The 22224-nt window shown below is 41.2% G+C and overlaps 1 protein-coding gene across 3 annotated transcripts in view; it reads left to right on the forward strand.

The window, feature by feature from the left end:
• The window catches only part of akap6 (A kinase (PRKA) anchor protein 6), a 208912-nt gene that overhangs the window by 43816 nt on the left and 142872 nt on the right, over positions 1-22224 (forward strand). For 2 of the 3 annotated variants that reach the window (XM_019260384.2, XM_019260385.2), the window contains exons 4-10: positions 4103-4212; positions 5643-5784; positions 6166-6789; positions 7405-7761; positions 8058-8198; positions 8307-8465; positions 8559-8819. In XM_019260384.2, the coding sequence (XP_019115929.2) occupies positions 4103-4212; positions 5643-5784; positions 6166-6789; positions 7405-7761; positions 8058-8198; positions 8307-8465; positions 8559-8819 (1794 nt within the window). The remainder of the gene's footprint in view (positions 1-4102; positions 4213-5642; positions 5785-6165; positions 6790-7404; positions 7762-8057; positions 8199-8306; positions 8466-8558; positions 8820-22224) is intronic. The other variant, XM_019260387.2, reaches the window with a different exon arrangement.

The following is a 22224-nucleotide window of genomic DNA, read 5'->3' on the forward strand; positions in this document are numbered from 1 at the left end:
CAGGAAGTGTGAACTAGTGCTATGAGCTAGTGTCAGCGTCTACCTTTCATTGAACAGACAGACACAACCTCTGAAACCAGCAGAGTCCAGTCTGTCAGTGAATACAGTCTACTGAGGTGGTTTTCTTGCCGGGTTTGGCTCCTGACATCCCAGAGCCGAGTCAGTTCAGTTACACGGCTGACCGAGCTAATGATAATTAGTTGATCACTACTTATCAATCTTTCCATCATTAAGTCTGTAAATCACCTCTGTAGTGTAACGTTATTCCCTGTTGGTCTCAGAGGCTGTGCTCGCATCCGGTCCAGTCCAGCTGCTGAGCCCGGTTCTGTTGCCTGCTAACTAGCTATCTGTCCATCAAGAAACTCTGAGTTGAAGCTGAGCAGCTGGAGGACATCAGAGCAGCCCTCAGGATCACTCATACACTGTGTCAAACAGGAAGCACTAAAATGCACTACTTCAGTTTCCAACCAACATATACTGACAAAACATGTCCTTCAGAAACACACACACACACACACACACACACCCAGCATGATCGCATTAGCTCTCAGCTGTCTGACTGGACTGAAGATTTTCTAACAAATGACTTCAGATAGAAACGACAGACTTGGTGTTAATTCAGTCAGATAGGGCCTCTGGTGTGTGTGTGTGTGTGTGTGCATGTATTAGCATATTAAAGCTGTTTGTGAATTATTGAAGCATCTGAAAGACACGGGTGACATGTTCACCACTGTTTTAGGACGACATGACAGCGCTTTGATGATGAAATGAGTGTGTGTGTGTTAAGCTGTGAGTTCTCATACATTTTGTGTTGGCTGAGGGACTGTGCACATTTTGGGGATTTGTGTGCATCCACTAAGTGCATGTTTAACTTTACTGTGTGTTACAGTTCATGTGTCAGTAAATTACAGATTTCTGTGTGTGTGTGTGTGTGTGTGTGTGTGTGTATGTTTCCTGAACAGTGTGTTCACCATGAACTCCCCTAACTGCACTCCTTTCCTCTTGGGGCTGTTCTTGATCTCCCAGCAGGTTGCTTTTGAAGAGGCAGTGTCAGATAAAAGAAGCACACACTTTACTCTAGATTTTCTAATTGAGAAAGATGTGATGAACTTTCTACAATGTCTTTAGGGACGCAGCTACACAAGTACAGAAACAGTCACCATTTATTTCACACATTTTGGGGCCTTTAAAATGTGCTCTTTACTCACTGTTAGAGAGGCAGGATCAGTAAGAACAATTAAACTAAATGACTCAAAGGCTTCCTGCTCACTCACTCTCTCCTTTTCTCTTCTTAGCTTCCTCTGGCTCTTTTCCTCTGCCATTATGTCCTTAGAGGCTGATGAGCACGGTTACATTGTCCGCTCAGCCAGTAGGTTATGGCGCAACACTGGTTTCGCCCACCGAAAGCAGCTACAGTTTAATAGCAGTTTACTGTCCATCAGGAAACCAGAAAACATTTTCTCCATAAAATATGATCCAGTTTCACCAAAATCAGTCAAATAGTTGGTGGTGTGTGACTTAGTGCCGTAAAGCGCTACGTACTTCTCCCGACCCGGAGCCCAAAGTTACATAGTGTGAGAACAGACGTACGAATGACAGAAATGAAAAGTTACACAATGAGGCTTTAAAGTGAATTTTAAAAATAGACTAGTCAACTCATCTTTAAATAAGAAAAGGCAAAGGAATATTAAAAGCTTTATAAACCAATAAAATGATTCTGTTAGTCGACAAGTTTGTGCGCATCCCTAAAATACAGCATGTCTTGTTTTAAGACTCATGACAGACTCTTGATGAATGATGTAAACTGGCCCATGTGATGCTGACCAGAGCTGATTCTCTGCTTGAGTCTGCCCAAGTCTGCACTCCCAAACTTCTAGCTAAATCTGTCAGACACATATGGGCCAGAGCTGACTCACATTTGGACACCCAGAGTCAGAACACAGCCGACAACGTTCAGCTTGACTCACCATGACACCTGCGAACTGAGTGCTGCCCTCATACAGGTGACATGAAAAGCTGCATGTCCTCTGCAGTCGTCTTTGTATCTGAACATCGGTAACATGCAGGCAGTATGTTCCAGCAGGGCTGCAGCCCCGCTTACAGTAGTGACAAATCTATTTTTAATTTGGACCCGTGCTCAGCAGGTCACTCTGTTAGCCAAGCTTACGTGAGCCAAGCTGGCAGAATGTGTGACCTACATTCTCACATGCCGGGCGGTGTTTGAATCCAGGCTGCAGCAGAGCAGGAGGTGTTGTGTTGTTCAGGCAGGTCACCATGGAGCAGCACGGTGACTCAGCGGCTAGAGGTGGATGTAAAAAGTATCTGTTGAAGCCAGATCATCTGCTTTTTAAAAGGTCATCTAATTTTAGTCCGGATTCGTTTGCAATTTCAGGAAAGTCTTTTATTATACTCATTTATTACTAGGGCTCAGTTTTAATTCCATTTTGATATGTATTTGCCATGTAAAAGTGTCCAAGATGCACTAATTCTCACACCCACTTTGTTCTGTTGATGGTTTTAAATATGTTTTTTTTTCTTGAAGGAATGCACAAAGGCAATTTTCTGCCTTTAACAAGAAAACAAGCAAACAAACAAACAAATTTAGGATGAATAGACGCTAAAGTGATTTATATACACAGACAATGTGAACACTTGATAAAATTATATCGTAGATTAAAGGGTTAAATAATAAACATGATTCAGTTTATTAGTGAATGATAATAAAGTTCGGTTTGATCATTGTGAGAGGAGTAGCACATTCAAGCAAACATAAACTTATTAAGAATAGTGAAACATTTTCTAGAAAGCACAATAAAGAAAAACACAAGTTGTAACACAAGTATGGAGCTGTAGTCAGGGTGTAATTGCCGTAGCTTAGCATAAAGACTGAAAACAGGGGGAAACAGTTAGCCTGGCTTTGTCCAAAATGTAATCAACATCACAAAAGCTCAATAACCAACACACTGTATGTTGTTTGTTAAATCCATCACATCTGTTTGATAAACTGCTATTCTAAGCTATGCTAAATGCATCCTGACTTCAGCTTTGTTTTTAACACACAGACAGGAGACTGATATCTTTTCATCATACTCTCAGAAAGTGAATAAGCCTCACGTTTAACATCACACTGTGATTATTACTGTCATAGAAGCCACACCGTGTACATCTGTTTAAGCAATTCTTTATTAAATCATACTAGATCAAATTGAACAATAAAGGATTTGAAGATATGGAGTGTGTAGGAGCAGTGGTATCGGTGGTGTAGGGTGTACATGAGTGAGAAAGTGTGAGTGTGCAAGTGATAATAGTGTGGAACAAAAGAAAAGGACAACCTAAAGCATCAAGCTAAACCAAACCAACCCTTACTGAAGACAAAAGCCCCGAACAGGGCAGAGCCTGCACCTGGCTGCAGTGGCATAAATACTCTAATATTTATATATTATATATTCACATTTTCTTTTGACGATTTACCTGGAATTTGTTTAAAATCTGCATCATATCTGGACAGAAACACGCTGAATGATGATAAGAACTTCACATTAAATTCTTTCACTGTCAGTCATACTTAAAAGTTATTTATCTCTCAGTATTAGTGCAGACCAGGACACCACTGACTATGACCTCAACATTAAGGAAGAGCTTAAGACAGAGCTGATATTTTTGCTCAGTGGTTTCCTGTTGGAGTCCGTCTGTCTGTCTGTCTGTGTTTTTTACAGCATCTGAATTTAGTTTAGGCACATCAGTCGGTAATAAGTGTGCTCTCAAGTCCGTGTTGATCTCTGACTGACATACAGGACTTGTTCTCCATGTTTTTACATCCAAACCTGGAACTGATCCCACATGAAACTGACTCATGTCTAAAACTGGAAACATGACGTCACAGATCTTCATCAGTTCTGCTTTTACTGCCGCAGCACTCGCAAGATGTTTTTGTTCTCTCCTGACTCTCAGAGGTTTATACTTAATATTCACACTGATGTATCGGTGATGAGGTAGAGCTTTTATACATGTGTTGGATTACTTATTCAGCCCGAGACATTATTTCGTGATATTTCATTGCCATTGCTAATGCTTTTTTGTGTGTCTGTCTTTGTGGTTTTAGGACATCTGTGAGGACATCTCAGACCATGTGGAGCAGATTCATGCCCTGCTGGAGACAGAGTTCTCCCTGAAACTCCTGTCCTACTCGGTTAACATCATCGTTGACATCAGGTGAGTTTTCACAAGACAAGATAAGACTTACTTTCACGTTCAAGCACTGGTTCTGGTTCTGTGGGTTTATCGATACTGTCTTTTTGTCTAATTATGGATCCATGAAACTTCCATGAGACTTCTGTAGAAAATAGTCCAAATGAAACACAAGAATATAATTATTTATTCTTTTACTGTTTTGCATAAATTTGAAATTTCTACAAGTGAAGAAGTGATTTCCAAAGATCACATCGTTATCACACTGAGAAGAAAAATACAGGACCTTAAATGCATAACAATAAAGTTTGAAGTGTATGAGGAACTAATTATATCTCTGCTATAAAGAAAAGTTATGAATGTGAAATGAATACATAAACCAACAAATTATGAAGTAAAACTTTAAATACGTTTGTGTCCGCAGATCCATAAAACTGCACACAGTCTAAGCAGTGTATTACACAGCAGGCAGGTTATTTATTTATTAATAGTAATTATGCAAAAGTTAGTTCCAACCAAGTAATCTGATCGGACAAGACTCGTTCCATCGGTGCTGATATAGAGCACAACAGAACTGAGACTTTAAACTACACGTATCACTCCGCTCTAATATTAATATTACATTAACATTTATCATCTATCTTAGATTGAAACAGAGATGAACATATTTTAGAAACTTAATACGACCAGCTGATAATAAACCTGATCAGCCGCCATCAGTAATCAATACACAACCATTAATCAAACCAATAACTAACAGCAGTCAACATCAGACAACCTTATCATACTTAACAGTTACCTAATGTTTCTGTAGCGTTGACAGAACATTAAAAAATAAACATAATATCAGTTTGAATTAAACTAAAGCTCCCTGTGACACCAAACTCTCTTTAAGAAATATGACATTTGAACAATTCATTACGTAAAAGCACATCACTCTACAAACACGAAAGGACATCATATAGCATCAATATAATCCATAAAGATAAACTGTGTTTCTGTACAAACTTTATGTTTTGGAGTTTGTCGCCTCAACAATTCGTTATTTTAGTGTTAGACGACAGTAGGAATGATGACTTCCTGTTTGGTGTGAAGGAAAGCACGACTACCTTCTGATAATATTAATATATGATAAACATCTTTGTTTTTATCTGAACGTCACCACGAGAAAGAGACCGATATTTACACCAAAGCGACTGTCAACAGACAAGACAGACAACAAGCTAGTGTTCAGACAAAACAAACAAATTATAATCTGTTGTCACTTATTACTGTTAGGTAATAAGTGAAGCTTGTATAAAAGAAATATCACACTTAAAGTTGTGCTGTTATACTGAATATCAGCACACTTTGATTAACTATGACAGAATCACAGCTGTGTCGATATTTACACCACTCCCTCTTGTGTGATATTTCTTTGCCAACTGTATGGTGTTTTGTCTCATGTGGTTCAGGACGGTGCAGCTGCTGTGGCACCAGCTCCGAGTCTCAGTTCTGGTCTTGAAGGAGCGTCTGCTGCAGGGCCTGCAGGACTCCAACGGAAACTTCACCCGCCAGACTGACATCCTGCAGGCCTTCAGCGAGGACCAGCACCAGGTATAAACCACAAACACACACACCCGCACACACACAGCTATGGGTCTATATATTAGTGGTGGTTATTGAACATAAATTTCTACCTCAAAGAATCAATATTGTGTTGTTCACATCCTAAAAACTAACCGACAACCCATTTTCAACTTTGGTCACTGTTGCAGTCAGAAAACGTTAGTTGTTCTCTCCATGCATGAGACGCATGTTCTGAATGTATACATGTCCAAAAAATACTCCTAAAACCAGAAAAATATCAGCGCATAAAAAAGCTACATTGGGACAAACAGAATATGCTGTTTACATGATGATGAGAAGAATGAGTCTTCCTGTAAACGTGGTCAGTGATGGTGTGAAACATTAACGAGACTAACTCTTCCTCTCCAGACTCGTCTCGACGCTCTGACAGAGGTGGACGACTGTGGTCAGCTGACTATTCGCTGTAGCCAGGACTACTTCTCTTTAGACTGTGGTATCACCGCCTTCGAATTAAGTGACTACAGCCCCGGTGACGAGCCCGAGGCCCGGGGAGTTGAGGGAGACGGGGACGACCCTTCTCAGGAGCTCAGTCAAACCCAAAACTCAAATCTGGAACTGGAGGCAGAGGAGAGCGAAGAATCCCGCCTCTCAAACCACGAACACCATAACAGTTTACCAGAACTCATCACGTCCAGTGACTCAACAAACCACAACTATTCTCCGTCATTTACTGCGCCCGACCACAGTGAAAGTGCAAAGCGCCCCCTGCAGGGTGTGAGCCACAGCACAGAAGTGTCACCCACACAGCCATCACTTCCCAAGAGAGCTGCTCTGTTCTCAGACGGAGGAACCAGGGTGGAGGACTCAAGGGGAGGTCTGGGTAACGTTAACCTGGTCTCTGGGCTCCAGTTGCAGGCCGAGCTGAGTCGGAGCACCCCTTCTCTCATGGATCCTCCAGACCGCTCCAAGTTCTGGTTGGAACTGGACTCTGTTTATCCAGAAAATGTTTCACAGTCCTATGAGAGTCTACAGGTTTGTGCCTCTTTTTGTGCTTGTCCTTTACTTTTTTTAATGTAGAAGCCTTTAAAGATGTCTTTTTTTATAACTGAAACTGTGAAATCCCTGATACTTTTAATATATTTGTACAAATGACATGATGATTTTTGGATGTGGCTGCGAAGATCAACATCTGACTGAAGAAAATAAAATAGCGGGTACAAATTTCTTGTAAACAAAGGTGAAATAATTTAAGTTGATGGCTGTAACTTAAACATACAAAACTCTAAATTCCATCAGGCACGGCTGTCTTGGTCCATTCTCCACACGGCTTCATGTCTTTCCATGTTCATGTGTTTCAGAACAGTTTTGCCCACCAGACTTTGTTAAAACATTGTTGGTCTCTTTTGGTATAAAACAAGGGGTTAGAGGCTCCTCAGCCAGCGGACATTTTCCCAATATTCTTTTGAAATGGGACTGGTTTTGTGTCCGTGTTATTCTTCCTGCATTTGTTCAGTCCTTACTGAACATGTTTTAAATGTATTTGTGCCTGTTTAGGTTGATGTACTGTTTCTCTTATTGGTCCAATATACCAGATCAGAACATGTTCAGAAATGTCACCTTTAACCCGAATTCTCTTTAACTAAACAGGTCATGAACGGGCACAACCTCCAGAGAAACCATGTGAGCTCCAGACAGGTAGGACACTCACAGGGGAGTGTGCAGAGACCGCTGACTGAGCTGAGGAGTTCATCTGGGCCCAGGCCGACCACCAACGCCCCCCCACCTCTCCAAGACCCGATGTCTCAGGATGAAATATCAAAACAAATGGAGAGGACACAGAAGGAGACACATGCACACAGTGAGGGGGACTCTGACTCCTCGTTGCCCTCCCCCATGAGGGAACAGTTCCTCTCCTCAGACTTGGAGGCATCCGGAGAGGAGTCAGACCCCCGGCCGCCTCAAGGCAAGACGGCAGTCTGGATCGTGAAGCGCCAGGGGCAGAAGGTGAGGCTTTATTCATTTAGTTGAGGACGGAAGTTTGAAGAGTTGGTTGTGTTAAAAGTTAAAAGTCTGTGTGAATGAATGTGAGAGACACAGGTTGTAGATGGACAGAGAAACACAAACTAATTCTGAATTCAGACAGCAGAAACAGAAACTTGACAGTCTGTATTACAATTTACAAGTTATTACATAAAGGGCCCTATTTATAAAACTGTGTAGTATCCATTACAAACGTTTGCAGGTGTAGTGGACAAACATATTTTCTGTACTGTTTATTTCATTCCTCTCTCGCCTGACAGGGGGCCCAGGTTTCATCAAAAGCCAGCCCAGAGAAGGAGCACTGGTATGGGTCAGAAGAGTTCCTGGCCCTCCCTGCTCAGCTCCGTAAGACGGAGATGCTCGCTATGAAACTGGAAAGTCTGGCTCATTCCATCCCACTGGTTAGTCAACAATTCAGAACTATCTGCACCTCTTTATAAAGCCATGAACACTGCATTCACTTTTGCACATGAATATAATGACTGTTGAAACGTATCTTTTTCCTGCAGAGGCCTGGTGGCTGCGACTCTACCGAGGAGGGTTTGCAGGATGTGGATGACTGGGATCTGACCGAGCTCAACACCGACTGGGACGTGGAGGAGAGCGGAGATAACATGAGCAGTGTAAGGGAGAGCGGGGACGATGTTCCTTCTCCTCTGCCACCCCTGGTATATATCACAGCATACTTGTTCTTTCATGTTTTTGACATTTTACTGGTACAGAACATATTCCCTGATGTTCTCTCTCCCACCTGCCCTCAGCTTCCTTACAGACGAAACCTCATCAGCCGCTTTAGCTCCACCTCCTCCAGCGATATCGCTCCCTCGTTGGACGAAAGTATCGAATCTGGTCCCTTGAGTGACCTGCAGTCTGAAGACGATGAGGGACAGAGGTCTGCGGACCGCCGCATGCAGCTGACAGTCCCCCTGGTGGACGTAAGGGGACGTGGGTCCTTGGTGCACCAGCTGCTGGAGGACATTCAGAGTCAGGACAAAGATCCCGATGTCTGGAAGAAGATTGAGGTATGAACGGTCTTCCTGTTCTGTCTCTCTGTTTGTCTGTGACCTTGCTTTGATACATCTGAATTCTGTTTTTTTTTTTTTTAATTAACCTTTTCCCTGAAGGTTAATTTAATTTTCATGAAAGTGACATTAATTGAGGTAGTCCTTATTTGAGGCCAAACTAAACCACAAATTATGTTTGTCATTGCTTTCTGATACTGCACCCCAACAAGGATGACATTGTCTATCAGTACCTTCTTAAACCAACAATGCCACAGCTGTTAAGTGAACTTTAGGCATAAAAAATACTTCAGTAGGATCACCAATATAGCTGCCAAGTGCCAGACACCAACCTTAACAGACTCATCTGACTTTTTTCAAGGGAATCATGGTCAAGACAGGCAGCAGCACAAACTAAGAACAAGTTAATGAAAACAGATACAACAACCAGACAGTATTACAAAACATAGCAATGTGAAATGTGAACCACTCCAATAGCGTAACGTTATTCCCCATTGGTTGCCGAGCCCAGTTCCGTTGCCCGCTAATGGCAGATTCAGTTAGCCCAATTTAACACCTCAAAAACAAGTCTTTTGTCACAGGTAAGGTACAGCAACATTGAGCCTGCTGTACAGTTTAAAAAACTTTTTTGACGCCCCTTAAAATCAAGAAAGCCTTGTGACCTTCTGTGTTTGGAACCAGTGCCTTACATCACCTGAATCCTCTGTACCTGGACGCCTGTTTAAGCTGCTTTAGATGTGGCTAGCATGAGCATGTTACTGCAGCAGAACCATAAAACAAACCCCTGTACTTTTATTCTGACAACGGACAACAAGTCAAACGGAAATCACCGCAACACCGGCGCTCTCCTGCCGTCACTGCAGCCGTCTTGATGGATTGGAGGGCTGGTATTGGATCGTCCTGTGGCCCCGTTAATTCATCACCTCACTTCTAAAGGTCACGTTTGATTGGCAGGCGGATTATTGATGAGGCTGCCCGGTGAACTAATCAGTCATATCTGTCATATTGAATATGGCGAAATGTCAATAGCTCTGGGGATTCGTTCCCCTCATGGCTGCTCGTTTAATTAGTGCTATAAAGAAGCTCTGCTGCCTCTTCTAATATTTTTTATTGTTTTATTTTATTCACGTTTATTTCACTCGCTCTCCTTTATTGCTTTAATATCTTAATTCTGAATACCTTTTACTCCTCCAGCAACATTTTACTTTGCTGCTGTAACGTCCCAGTTTCCTTTTGGGGATCAATAAAGTTCAACTTATCTGTCTTATCCGGTGTTAGCCGGGTCAGGAGCCCACAGACAGAATCACACCACTGTAATAAGATTATCAGTGAGGATCAATTTGTGAATTAAAGGCCCTTCCATGCGAGGGGGGACATCCTTGGATCTTGGGACCCGGAAGGTCGTGAGTTTGATCCTCTCATTACGTCCTCCATATTCCCAAATTCAAATCAGATCGGCCACATTTATATTCAGAATTAATGATGATTTGACTGATGAAATGTCAAAGCTGTCTCCGACTCCTTCTCTCTCTCTCTCTCTCTCTCTCTCTCTCTCTCTCTCTTTCTCTCTCTCTCCGTCCTCTCGTGTTGTCGAAACATTCTGATTTCTGTTTAAAGCTGACTGACAAACAGGCGTCCATGTGGGGAATATTTGGTAATCATTAGGATTTCCACTAGAATTTGAAAATCAGTTTGTCTGCATATATGTCATGAACACGGTGCGGTTCACAGAACTTTCCATCTTACCGTTTATTCATTACCAACATAAAATGTGATTCTTATTCTCTGTTTCTGCTTCACGTTTTCAATACTGATAGGTGTTTATTGATGGAGGTTTATTACTAATGTTCAATTGTCTTGAACTGTGTCATTGGATCAAGAGGTGATCAAGAGGTGCCCCCTATCTTGGAGAATGTAGCCAGAAATTAGACATTGTCCCTTGAAGCCTACTGAGCGGAAACAGTTATTCACATCTTCTCTGTTTCTTAATTTTTTAATAATTTTCTGCAGATATTTCAGTAAAATCTGCACATGCACAAGGCTGTGTTCATATTGAATTCAGACTTTTCATCCACATCATCGAACATCACAATGAAATAAGTCATTTCTAGACAATAATCGCAGTAAAACTAGTGCAGGGCATTACCAACAGCAGCTCTTAGTTCTCTTGTAAATCCAGCGTCTCTGATTAGTCAATGCTGGTTGAAATTTTTCACCCGCCCTTGTGGCATGCCCCGAACATCTCAGACACAATAAGTATCTATAATCCCCGGCACGTTCAGGGCCCTGTGCAGCTTCCTCTGAATCATTCAGACCCCCTCTGGCACTCGGTGTTTCTGTCTGTGTTCACGTGGGTTCATGTACTGTAAGCCCCGGTACGATGCCACAGAATTGAGTTTGGAGTTGATGTGAATGGATGCAGATCCATGTATACTGAGCATCTGAGCTGGCTCTAAAATCTAATTTCTCTCTTTTAAAATGTTTAACTTCAAGAAATTATGGAAATGAACACATTCATTCAATGTTCTCACAGAAAAATTATAAAGTAAAACACATTAAAACCATCGGGGATTATGCTCTGCTGTGTCACACGTCACCTTGTGTTAACCGCACACACACACACAAATACACACACACTCCTCGCTCCTCTCTGCTCCTGGGTAATTAGCTGATTAGCTGCTTAATTAGCAGCATGTAATCATGGCGATGGATGAGCTGCCTAATTGAGGAAGTGAAGAGAGGAGAAGGAGAGGCTCGGTGTGGAGGATGACATTCTGTTTCTCCGCAGAGAGTCTCGTCTGAATACAACAGAGTGGTATAAAATACAACGGGGAAAAAAATCATCCGTCCATGGAGGAAAAATCACGGTTGGAGCAGAAATGAATCAAATACAGGAGCAGGAATATAATCTGTCCAGGAAGTCTCCTCTGAGGGAGAGAAGGGCTCTGTCTGGTTTGGTGTTGGAGGCGAGCTGATTTGATTACAGAGGAACTGAGGAGAATTTGAACTTCAAATTTCCAGTGGATACTGAATAGTATTTTTATTTGAAATGTATATCCCAAGTTAATATTCAGACCACTGTTATAACTGTTAAAACAACATAATGTAGAAATCTGTAGTGTTGTGATTCGTCTCCTCCAGTTTCAGAGTTAGATCCCACTGTGGTAAATATGGACAGCTGTACACGTGTGTTTGTTCTGATTACATTACTTATGATCAAAAACTAGCACATCGACAACTTTGCTAAGAGCCAAACATCAAGCAAGGTCAACAACAGCAGACATAGCAGCAGCTAATATTACTGACTAGTCCAACAGCAGTCAGCCCAGCTCGGCGTCTGTCTTTCAGCCTTTTATTTCACCAAGCTCTCACCAACCACTAAAAGTCAGTCCCACATTTACTCTTGTCCGGCAGCTTCTTGCTCGCTCACTCTCTCCTTTTCTCTTCTAAACTTCCTCCATCAACGTCCTCTTCAGTCTCTTCTCCTCTGTCATTATGTCCATAGAGGCTGCTGAGCCTGGTTACATTGCCCACTCGCCCAGCTCAGGTTCTGGCACGACACCAATTACCCTCTTCAACCTCCTCTTCTTTCCAGTGGTCCAAAACACTAACACTCCCCCAGTGCTCTGAGCTCACAGTCCAGGCAGCCCGGCTAACAAACTGATCTAACATTAGCAATTGGAATTGAAACACACGGAACCGGTTCTCAACAAGAACCGGTTCTCGATCCCCATCCCTAGCTACATTGCCCGATCACCCAGCTCAGGTTCTGGCATGACACCGGCTTTGCTCCCCATCAGCATTTCCCCATGGCCCGGGCCTGTAAACCTCCTCTTCTTCCCAATGGTCCAAACACTAACATTCCCCCTGTGCTCTGAGCTCACAGTTCGGGCAGTACGGCTAACAAACTGAGCTAACATTAGCTAACAGCAGCTACAGTTGGCAGCAGTTTACTTCACTGTCCATCAGGAAACTCTGTAAATCACAGAGAGTTGAGGCGGAGCAGCCGGAGGACATCAGAGGGAAAAGCAGAAAACATAACGTAATTTTCCCGAGCCAGGGACAACCACTCTTAAAATAACCTGACTAACCCTTTAAGAAAGTGGCTATTATCTTTTTGTTCCACAGCCACTTAGAAATGGTTGTATTTGTTTGACCCACAAAAAACATTCTTTGTAACAGCTTCTTGTAACTGCTGCTACATCTACTGCACTGACACAAAATGACCTCACGAGACACAGCTAAATAAAGTTACAGTTAAATTTGTAAAACAAACTTAGTTGTTTTAAAACATCAGCAGCAGCCTTCCCACCCATCAGAACTTTATTTCTTTCTCCTGTCTCTTCACTCTACTTTTTGCTGTTTAACAAGAATATTCTCCCCCGTTTCACCGTCTAGACGCCTGACCCTGACCTCCTCATCATTTGTGATGTTGGAGCCAACTCACATTATTTATATCCACATCTTGTATATCCGCTAGCTTGTTTCATGAAAGTTTATGAGGCAGGCGCCAGAAAATATACATACGCAGAACCCAAAGTTCTAATTGCGCTGTATGGGATATGGCACCTGAAGCGCACTGAAATTTCCTGGAAACAAAACAAAACTGATGCAAAGCAGACAGGGAAACAGTCCATCAGTTAGATAAGTGTCCTACGTGTCATGTGATCACATTGTATGTGCTGTCTGGGCCAACGTCGGCGTCCTCAGTGTGAGGTGTCTGTGTGTTTTGCGGCTCTGCGGCACGCCAGCCTATCTGCGAGCAGTGGGAGACAGACAGACAACAGACTCGGATCAACACTCGTCTGATTGGCCCGGCAGGAGGGCAGGGACGCCCACCGACAGCAGAGGGGATAGGAAAATAAGAAAGATGGAGGAGAAAGAGGAAGAGTGGTGTTATTCTATTTTGTGTTTCTATAGATAAACAGGTTAAGGAGAAGGTAAAGCTGAGATTCAGAAAGTAAATTTGGTTGGAAGTCTGATGCAATTAAAAGTCTTAAAGTATCAAAACCCTTTTTGCTTTCAAGGGTAGTTGTTCCCAACTATACTACTCATAGAAAAGAGCTTTAGAAAGCAGATAAAGATATTTTTTTATATTGAAACGCTTGGTAACTGGCCTATGATGAACCACTTCAGTGTAGAAACACTTTAATTACGGCAATCAGTTTTCAACTTTCAGAGTCAAATTAAAACCCAGACTGATGTTTATATTTTCGCTGTTTCCAAAATTTGAAGATTTTAACCAACTTCAGTCATGCATAAAAAAACCTAGCAATGTCCTTTATAACTATCTTTGCAAGTTCTTGTAACAGTGATGCCAAACAATGATCATTTGAGTTTATGTGTGCGAGTGACTGTTAACCCTCAAGACCCCATAGTGCCTGATAACGCCAGCATATTAAAATCATTCCTGGTGTATTAAAACACAAAACATGAAGTCTTAATGTTTGTGATGCAGATAGTTTGAGTTGCCATTGAGAACCAGAACCAGAAATATACATCATTTTGTTGATATCTATGATTTTATTTTGGAGGGTTTCCACCCGGTTTCCTCTGTAAATCTAAAAATGTCTCTGTTGACAAAGTGTCCCCGGGTAGAAAGAGGCAAAGACGTTGTGAGTTCAAGTGGTTTGTTCACATCACATCAAATAATCACTATCAGTAAACTGAGGAACTTACCTGGCTCTCACTGCCCAGATGGAGGCTGTTTTCTGGGGGGATGGTTCACTGAAGAGTCGGCAGGGAGGACTGACAGGGTCGCAATTTTTTTTTACATAAATCTATAAATCTTTTGTCGTTTAAGTTGCCAAAGACACTATCTACTATCACATTACTGTTTGTTTAAACAATGTGGGTTGCGGGATTTAACCAGCTCTCACTGCCCAGACAGAGGTTGTTTTCTGGGGTTCACCGAAGAGTCGGCAGGGAGGACTGACCGGATTACGGCTTTTCCCACACATGAATTAATGTTGATGATGTATTTAAATCAGTTCAAATAATCACTTGTATTTAAACTTACAGTCAAATAAAACAATATCGGAAGCTGCATTTACATGTGTAATAGATTACATTAACAGTATGGGGCTTTGGAGATGACTGTCCCCACGGCAATAGACAGCTGGTGGTCGATCTCAGGGATGCAGTCAGGTGTAACGGATGGCCTTGCTTCGATCTCTCCCTCATTTCATCTTTCTTTATACATTGCTCTTCCCACTCATCTTTCTTTCTTTTAGTGCTACTACAGATTTTTTTAATCCAAAGCTTAAGTTTAAGTTTCTGAATTCTAAATAAATATATTAAAAGAAACTGAAAGCAGAATAATAAACGTAGTTGTTCAGCACTAATGAACTGTGGAGGAAGTTGCAGTCATGTCTCGTCCAGATTTTACCCAAAACTCAGCTGCACAGGTTTCATGTTTTCTATTAAAAAAATGATTTTAATGAATTTCTAATCATCTTCCCCTCGAGTTCTTTCATTTCGGTCCAGCAGTGTACAATGTTTGGTGTGACATGTTCACGTAGTCACACTAATAACTTTCACCTGCTGTGAAAATTAGCTGCCTCACCTCAATCCCCCCCCGAAAAATATTTGTGGGAGCCTGCACAGAAAATTCATGGTTTTTAAAATTTCACTCTGGTCTTTACTTTCACCAGGTGCTGAAATATTGTTGAACTGGTGCTTCAATCATCCGAAACCAACATTCTGTCAGCCTCGAGCAATTCATCAGTTATACCTAACAGCTAACATGATAATGCTAGCATCCCTGTATACCCAGTGTAAGCTGAAAGAGTACGTGAAGTTCTCCTCGTCTGTAGTTCACGACAGCAGACATCTTTGACTTCATACAACACCACTCGGCTTTTGGGTTTGAACTCAAATGTTGTTTTTATGAACTTATTATGTCCCGTTGCTTACATTTAGCTGCTGTTTGATCGATTAATTAAATATGAATAATGAACATGAAACATAACCACATAACAGCAGCAGCAATTCAAGCCAAAGATAGAGAAAGTAATACCGTCCTGTGTTGAGTAAGTGTAATGTTAAATGGATTGTTTGGGTCATTTGAAGTGCCGTTGGATGAGGCACGCTCATGCTGGGGGAAGAAACAAAAAGTTTTTTTTGACATTATGTTTTTTGGCCTTTCCAAGTTTTATTTGATAGAGACAGCTGAAGAGTGACAGGAAATGTGGAGAGAGAGAGATGGGGAATGCCGTGGGTAAGAGCCAGAGGTCAGATTCTAACTCTGGGTTTCCGCTGCACGGACTGAGCCTTTGTACATGGGGCAGCTGCTCTACCATCTTTCTATGCTCTTCAAAAACACCAGACTTCATTGACAGAAACACTTTTACTTTGCAAATCACGGGAGTTGCTGGTCCATCACTGCCTTGATTGCTTTCTTAGTTTTGTTACTTTGTGCTGTTAGTTTGGATTCGATCTAGTTAGCTGTTCCTGTGGATTGAGGCAACGGTTGATCAGCAACTCCTGTATACTGTCTGGTGGCTTGCATTTTTTATATATTTGTGCAGGTTCTCCTTCTCCAAACTGCGGACGTGCTGACCACTGTCTATTATAGGCAACACACTGACTATGGTTCAGTACCTTATACATCCATCAATCCATTTTCCATGACCCCTTATCCTTATCAGGGTTGCAGGGGGCTGGAGCCAATAGCTGACACTGGGTGAGAGTTGGGGTACATCCTGGACAGGTCAGCAGCAACACAGACAAACAACCATTCACCCTCACATTCACATCTACGGTCAACTTAAGTCACCAATTGACTATTAGTTATTGGTACTTCATTGACTCTGTCCTGACTGACCCTGTCATCAAAGTAAAGCACACCCTATCTTGTAATTTGCTTAAGCATGTACACCAACACAATATATCTGCAGTAAGTTGATATTGGCTTGTATATCAGCTGATCATCAGTCTAGATCTTAAATTCAGGTTAATGGCTTTTATTTTGGCATTCTCTAAACTTCCTTTCTCATGTTTAATTTTCTTTCCTCTAGTCTTTCCTCTTCCTCTCTTTACTTTTTGCTTAATTTATTTCCCTCTGCTCTTCTTTCCTTCCCATTCATTTCGTCCATCTCATCTTTCTCTTTTCCTCTCTTTCTTTCCTTTCCTTTCCTTTCGTCCCATTGCTTCTCTTCTTTCTTCCCCACCTTTATCCTTCCTCCTCTTCCTTTCCTCCACTAGTTCCATTGCCTCTCTTCTGTCTTTCCCCTCCTTCAATCTTCTTTCCTTTTCCTTTCCACCAGTTGTCTTCCTTTCCTCTCTTTTCCTATAACTTCCTTTTCTTTCCTCAAGTCTTTCCTCTTCCTCTTTCTTTCCTTTTCTTCCTCGAAACATCTTTTTTCTTTTTGCATCATTTTATTTTTCTCTGTTCTCCTTTCCTTCCCATTGACTCCTTCCACCCCCCAGTTTTAGATAGTTATTTTAACAGTTTTTTTTTTAGTAATAATTGAATTGCCAGATGATACAAATGTGAGCTGCTCTGCTTTCTGCAGCTCTGTCCTGATATTGTGTTTGTCTTGTGCTCTGGGCACATTAAAAATCAGACCTATCGCCTGTAACATATTAATCATCGAAGCCAAACACCGTCTGTCGGGAGTTTGAGTCCGAATCTATCAGCGTCGTCCTTCAGAACGCCCCGTCAGCTGAACGGTAATTATCCAGCGGTGAAGAGCTGAACCACAGGAGGAAGGGATGAAGCAGATATCAGAGCGGTTTTCCAGGCGGCGGAGGATCAGATCAGGCGTTTCAGCTCCCAGCAGGCCTTGCTGCCCCTCAGGAGCCTCACTGGTTTAGAGACATCAAAGCGGCCGTAAGCAGCCCAGTGCATGCTGGTCGATATCCAAACCAACGCCGCTCCGAATGCCTGTGTTCACGCGCTTCCTCCTCCTCTCTCTCTCTCTTACTCATCTCATTTCTCCTCTTCATCTCATGTTCTCGTACACATTTTCTCCTCTTCTTCTGTTCCTTTCCTCACTCCTAACTTCTCATCCGTCATCATCTTTACAGTATTTCTCCGCTTTTTTTCTCTCCTTTCCTATCACGTTCCCTCCATATTCTTCCTTTCCTTTCCTTTCCTTTCCTTTCCTTTTCTCCTATCTCCTCTTTTCTGTTCTTCCCTTCCTTTAATCCCCTTTACCTTTTCCTTTAATGTTCCTATTCCATTGTACCTTTACCTTTTCTCTCCTCTCCTTCTGTGTCCTCTCCTCTTTCCTTCCCCTCCTTTAATCTCCTTTCCTTTTCATTTCCCTTTCCTCTCCTCTCCTTCTGTGTCCTCTCCTCTTTCCTTCCCCTACTTTAATCTCCTTTCCTTTTCCTCTTCCTTTCCTCACCTCTCTTCCTCCTACACTCCCCCTCTCCCCTCCTCTTTTCCCCGCTCTTCTCTTCCTCTCCTCCTCGCCTCTCATCAATACTTTTGATTTCCATCTCTCCTCCATAACGAGCGGCGGAGAGATGGACGGAATCATATCGATGTTTTTTTTTTAAGGTTCATGGTTGTAATTAACATACTGCTGCTCAATCGGTCAAGGTTTGTGTGTGTGTCTCTCTCTCTCACACACACACACAAACTTTATAGTACACGAGCACATAGACACATACTGAAACGTATACGATGTGCACAAACACACACATCTGATCATTACAGGCGAGCAGACACACCTTTCCCCATATGAAGACACACACAGATCAGATATAGCGATTTGTAGGCGAGGTGTAAGCATGGATGCACACATGCAGCAAGTAATTTCCATCAGATTTACCTTCTCGCCACAGCCTCCTTCACTCTGCCATTAGTTTTCTCGATAGCTCTCGGTGAAAGATATGAAAACAACACTCGATGTATAAAATATTAGAATTGTCTGCTTGATGATCTGCAGTCACAGTTACACTTGTTATTCAGACGGGATGTTTGAGGTCTGACTGGAAAGAATGAATTTAGAGTTTGTTGCCGTGCGTCTTCAGTTTTATGTAAATGACTCTCCTGTTCCTCTCTGTGTCTCTTTGTGTTGCTCGTGCGCTCTTCGGAGCTGCATTGTATCCAGACTACATAAAATTCAGGTTGCAGCTCCTCGCTGACCTTTGTGTGGTTGTGTTCGTCGTGCTTTCTCTGTGGAAGATTCTCTGTCTGCAATGCTTCGACTGAAACCACAGACCGGTGGAATATACAAGAGATGTTTATGTTAATTTGAAGGTGTATAAAAGAAGATTATACAAGATCTAATTTAATAAATACAAATAAACAAGTATTTGCTAAAGCTCAGGCCTGACTTAGAAGCACACTCAGAAAAATAAAGTGCTAACTGGAACCAAAAATGGTTCTTCGGAGTGATGTCATGAAAGAACAATTTTTTTGCTCTGCAAAGAACCTTTAATCAAGAGGTTAGCGGTAACTGTAGCTTCTTTAATAAATAAAATGAACTGTTCTTTAAAGAAACCTCTGAAGCTCCTTTGAAAAAATATCTGTTCTTTAAAGAAACCTCTGAAGCTCCTTTGAAAAAATATTCTAAATTTATGGAAAATGACTGAAATTCTACAGTAGATTCAATTTTTTATACAAAAATTGTATGGACACTTTCTGTAAAATGACAACCAATCTGTGTATTACAGTATTACAAATTAAATTAATTTATCATTTTTGTACGGCAATAATACTGCATACAGTATACAGTATTTTTTCTGCTTTAAATAATAAACACACCACCAGCTCAGGTTAGCTGATAAAATGACGATAGCTTGCATCAAACAAAGTGAAGTTTGGATCGCTTCCCACTTCGTCCCTCCTCAGCATTTTTGTCTCGTTTTAGTTTTGTGTCATCATAAATTAGTCGTTATGAATTATTATTCAACAAAATGACCATGGTGAACTTTGGTTAGTTTCAGCCATGAATGCATTGTTCCCAGAGTAGCTTTTCAGACTGTTGATCAAATAACTACAAGATAAATGTTTGTAATGGTTGTTTGTAGAAAATGATTAATTCTTTAGTTTCTGTTATTGGTGGATATTTAAGGAGGGAACAAATGAACATCATAACCATGACTTCACTCCATGAGTACTGATATATAGCACGACAGCACTGACACTTCTAACCACAGACCAGTGGAATATACAAAAGATTACTCCACCTCATAGATGTTCTAATGATCTTTACATTAACAGTCGTCACAACCTAATGTTTCTGTAGCGTTGACTGAATGTTCAAAAATATTATCAGTTTGAATTAAACTAAAGCTCCCTGTGACACCAAACTCCCTTTAAGAAATATGACATTTGAACAATTCATCACGTGTCCGTGAAAACACATCACTCTACAAACACGAGGTAAAGGACGTCATATGTCGACAGTCTGACTGTCAATTCAGAATCAATATAATCCATAAAGATAAACTGTGTTTCTGTACAAACTGTCTCTGAAATAAATGAAAGTTTTTTCTTCTATATTCTATTTGATCTTTGCTTCATGTGTCAACTATCCCTTTCAAGAATGATGATTTAAACTTCTTTCTTCTTCTTCTTCTTCTTCACCTCTGTCTCTCCTTCATGACTGAAGGTTTAAACTCCTCCTTTTAAGCTGTCTCCTCTGCTCAGAAGTGAAGAGGGATTTAACTGGAGAAATCAATAACTGGATCAGATAGTGTTTCACGTGGATGCTCCTGATCGTCTCCTGATTCTTCCATCAAAAAGAAATCAGAGCAGCCGCTCACGCGTCGCTGTTATACAATTAAACATGATTTAAGATTTTATTCGGAGTCAGATCATTTCATTTTTCAGCTCCATCTCTTCATTAATACTCCTCTCAGCCAGTAGATGGCAGTAGCTGTCCACCGAGCAACGAGTGCTCATCTTCTCTCCCTCTGTTGTTTTTCCTCTCCTCCTCTCCTTCTTCTTCTCTGTCCGTCTGTCAGTGTTGCTTTCATGAAGGGCAACCTGCCAGTGATGGAGACATACATGTTCAACTCTCCAGTGTCTCATTCATACCACTCCATCTCTTTTTCATCCCTCTCTCATTTTGTCTCCATCTCTCTCTTTCCTTTGGTTTTATTCTTGTGTTTCTCGTTTTGTCTTTTTCTTTTTGCTTTCATCTTTCCTGTCTCGTTAACTTTTATTTCTTTTTATATATGTTTTCTCTTCTCTTTCTTCTCTCTCTTTTCCTCCTTCATATGTTTCTTTTTCTTTGTGTTCACTGTGTCCACCTGTTTTATTCTTTGTCTTACGACTCATGATATATTTTTCAGTCTCTTCTCTCTCTCAGACCATCTTTCCGTCCCCACCTCTCCTTCTGTCTTGTTATTTCTCCACTTTTTTTTCTTTCTCTGACATCTCTATCTTTTGTTTTTTCTTATGACACTCATTACTCTTTTATTAAGAGGTTGTTTAAAGAACCATTTCTGCAAATGGAAGGTAGGAGCCGTAAAGAAGCATAAATGCTGCTCCAAAAAAATAAAAATCAGTTCTTTAAGGAACCATGTTCATAAAGTCCTTCCAGAATCAAATGATTCTGTTGAAAACAAGAACATGAAGAGAGTTGTTGTCTGTTTATTTTGACGTCATTCAGTTACAGACAGTAAGAAGAAGTCGACCAGCCGTCAAAGAAAAGCTTGTCATAAATTCATGATTCTTGATTTTTATTGCATTTATTTGATCTGTGTTGGACATTTCTCACTGACTTGTTTCAACAATCAGTCAGCCAACGAGCCCAAACTGTTGAGAGGTGTGTTCATATTTCACACAGAGCTGCAACCATCAGTTGATGAGTCGATAATTATTTTCACTTGATAGATGATAGAAGTGATAGAAGTCCAGAATGTTCTGCCTCTCTGACTCATTGCATTATAAAACATTTAATATTCTGGTTGTGGACTGTTTGTCAGACACAACAACAGAAACATCTCAGATTGACATTTTTTACAGTTTTCTGATATTTTATCGACTAAAATATTGAACGATTCATTGAGAAAATAATCATGAGCTGCAGCCTGAATTCCATACTGTTACCCACCAAATAAGATAATAAAAAAGTCCAATAAAGATGAAGAAGCTTTAGTGCTTCACATAAAGTTTGTGAAGAAACATGCCCTAAATGAAGAGGTTCTTCAACTGGTCGTGGCTCCTTGTAGAACCAGAAGAACCATTTAAGAACCGTTATTTTTCTGAGTGTATCTTCTTCTCTTTTATTAGCTGTTTATTTTTCTCTCTTTTCCTCCTTCATATCTTTCTTTCTCTGTGTTTTCACATCGTCTTCCACCCTCCTTTATTTTCCTCGTGGTATCTCCGGCTCTATCTTTCTTTTCTTCTCATCTCTCTGTATTTAACCTAATGTGTGTTTACCTGTTCTGTCCTGCGGGTCTCGTTTTTTTTTTTTTTTTTTTTTTTTTTTTTCTTTTA

The sequence above is a fragment of the Larimichthys crocea genome, chromosome V (assembly GCF_000972845.2).
Source record: "Larimichthys crocea isolate SSNF chromosome V, L_crocea_2.0, whole genome shotgun sequence".
NCBI classification, from domain to species: Eukaryota; Metazoa; Chordata; class Actinopteri; family Sciaenidae; genus Larimichthys; species Larimichthys crocea.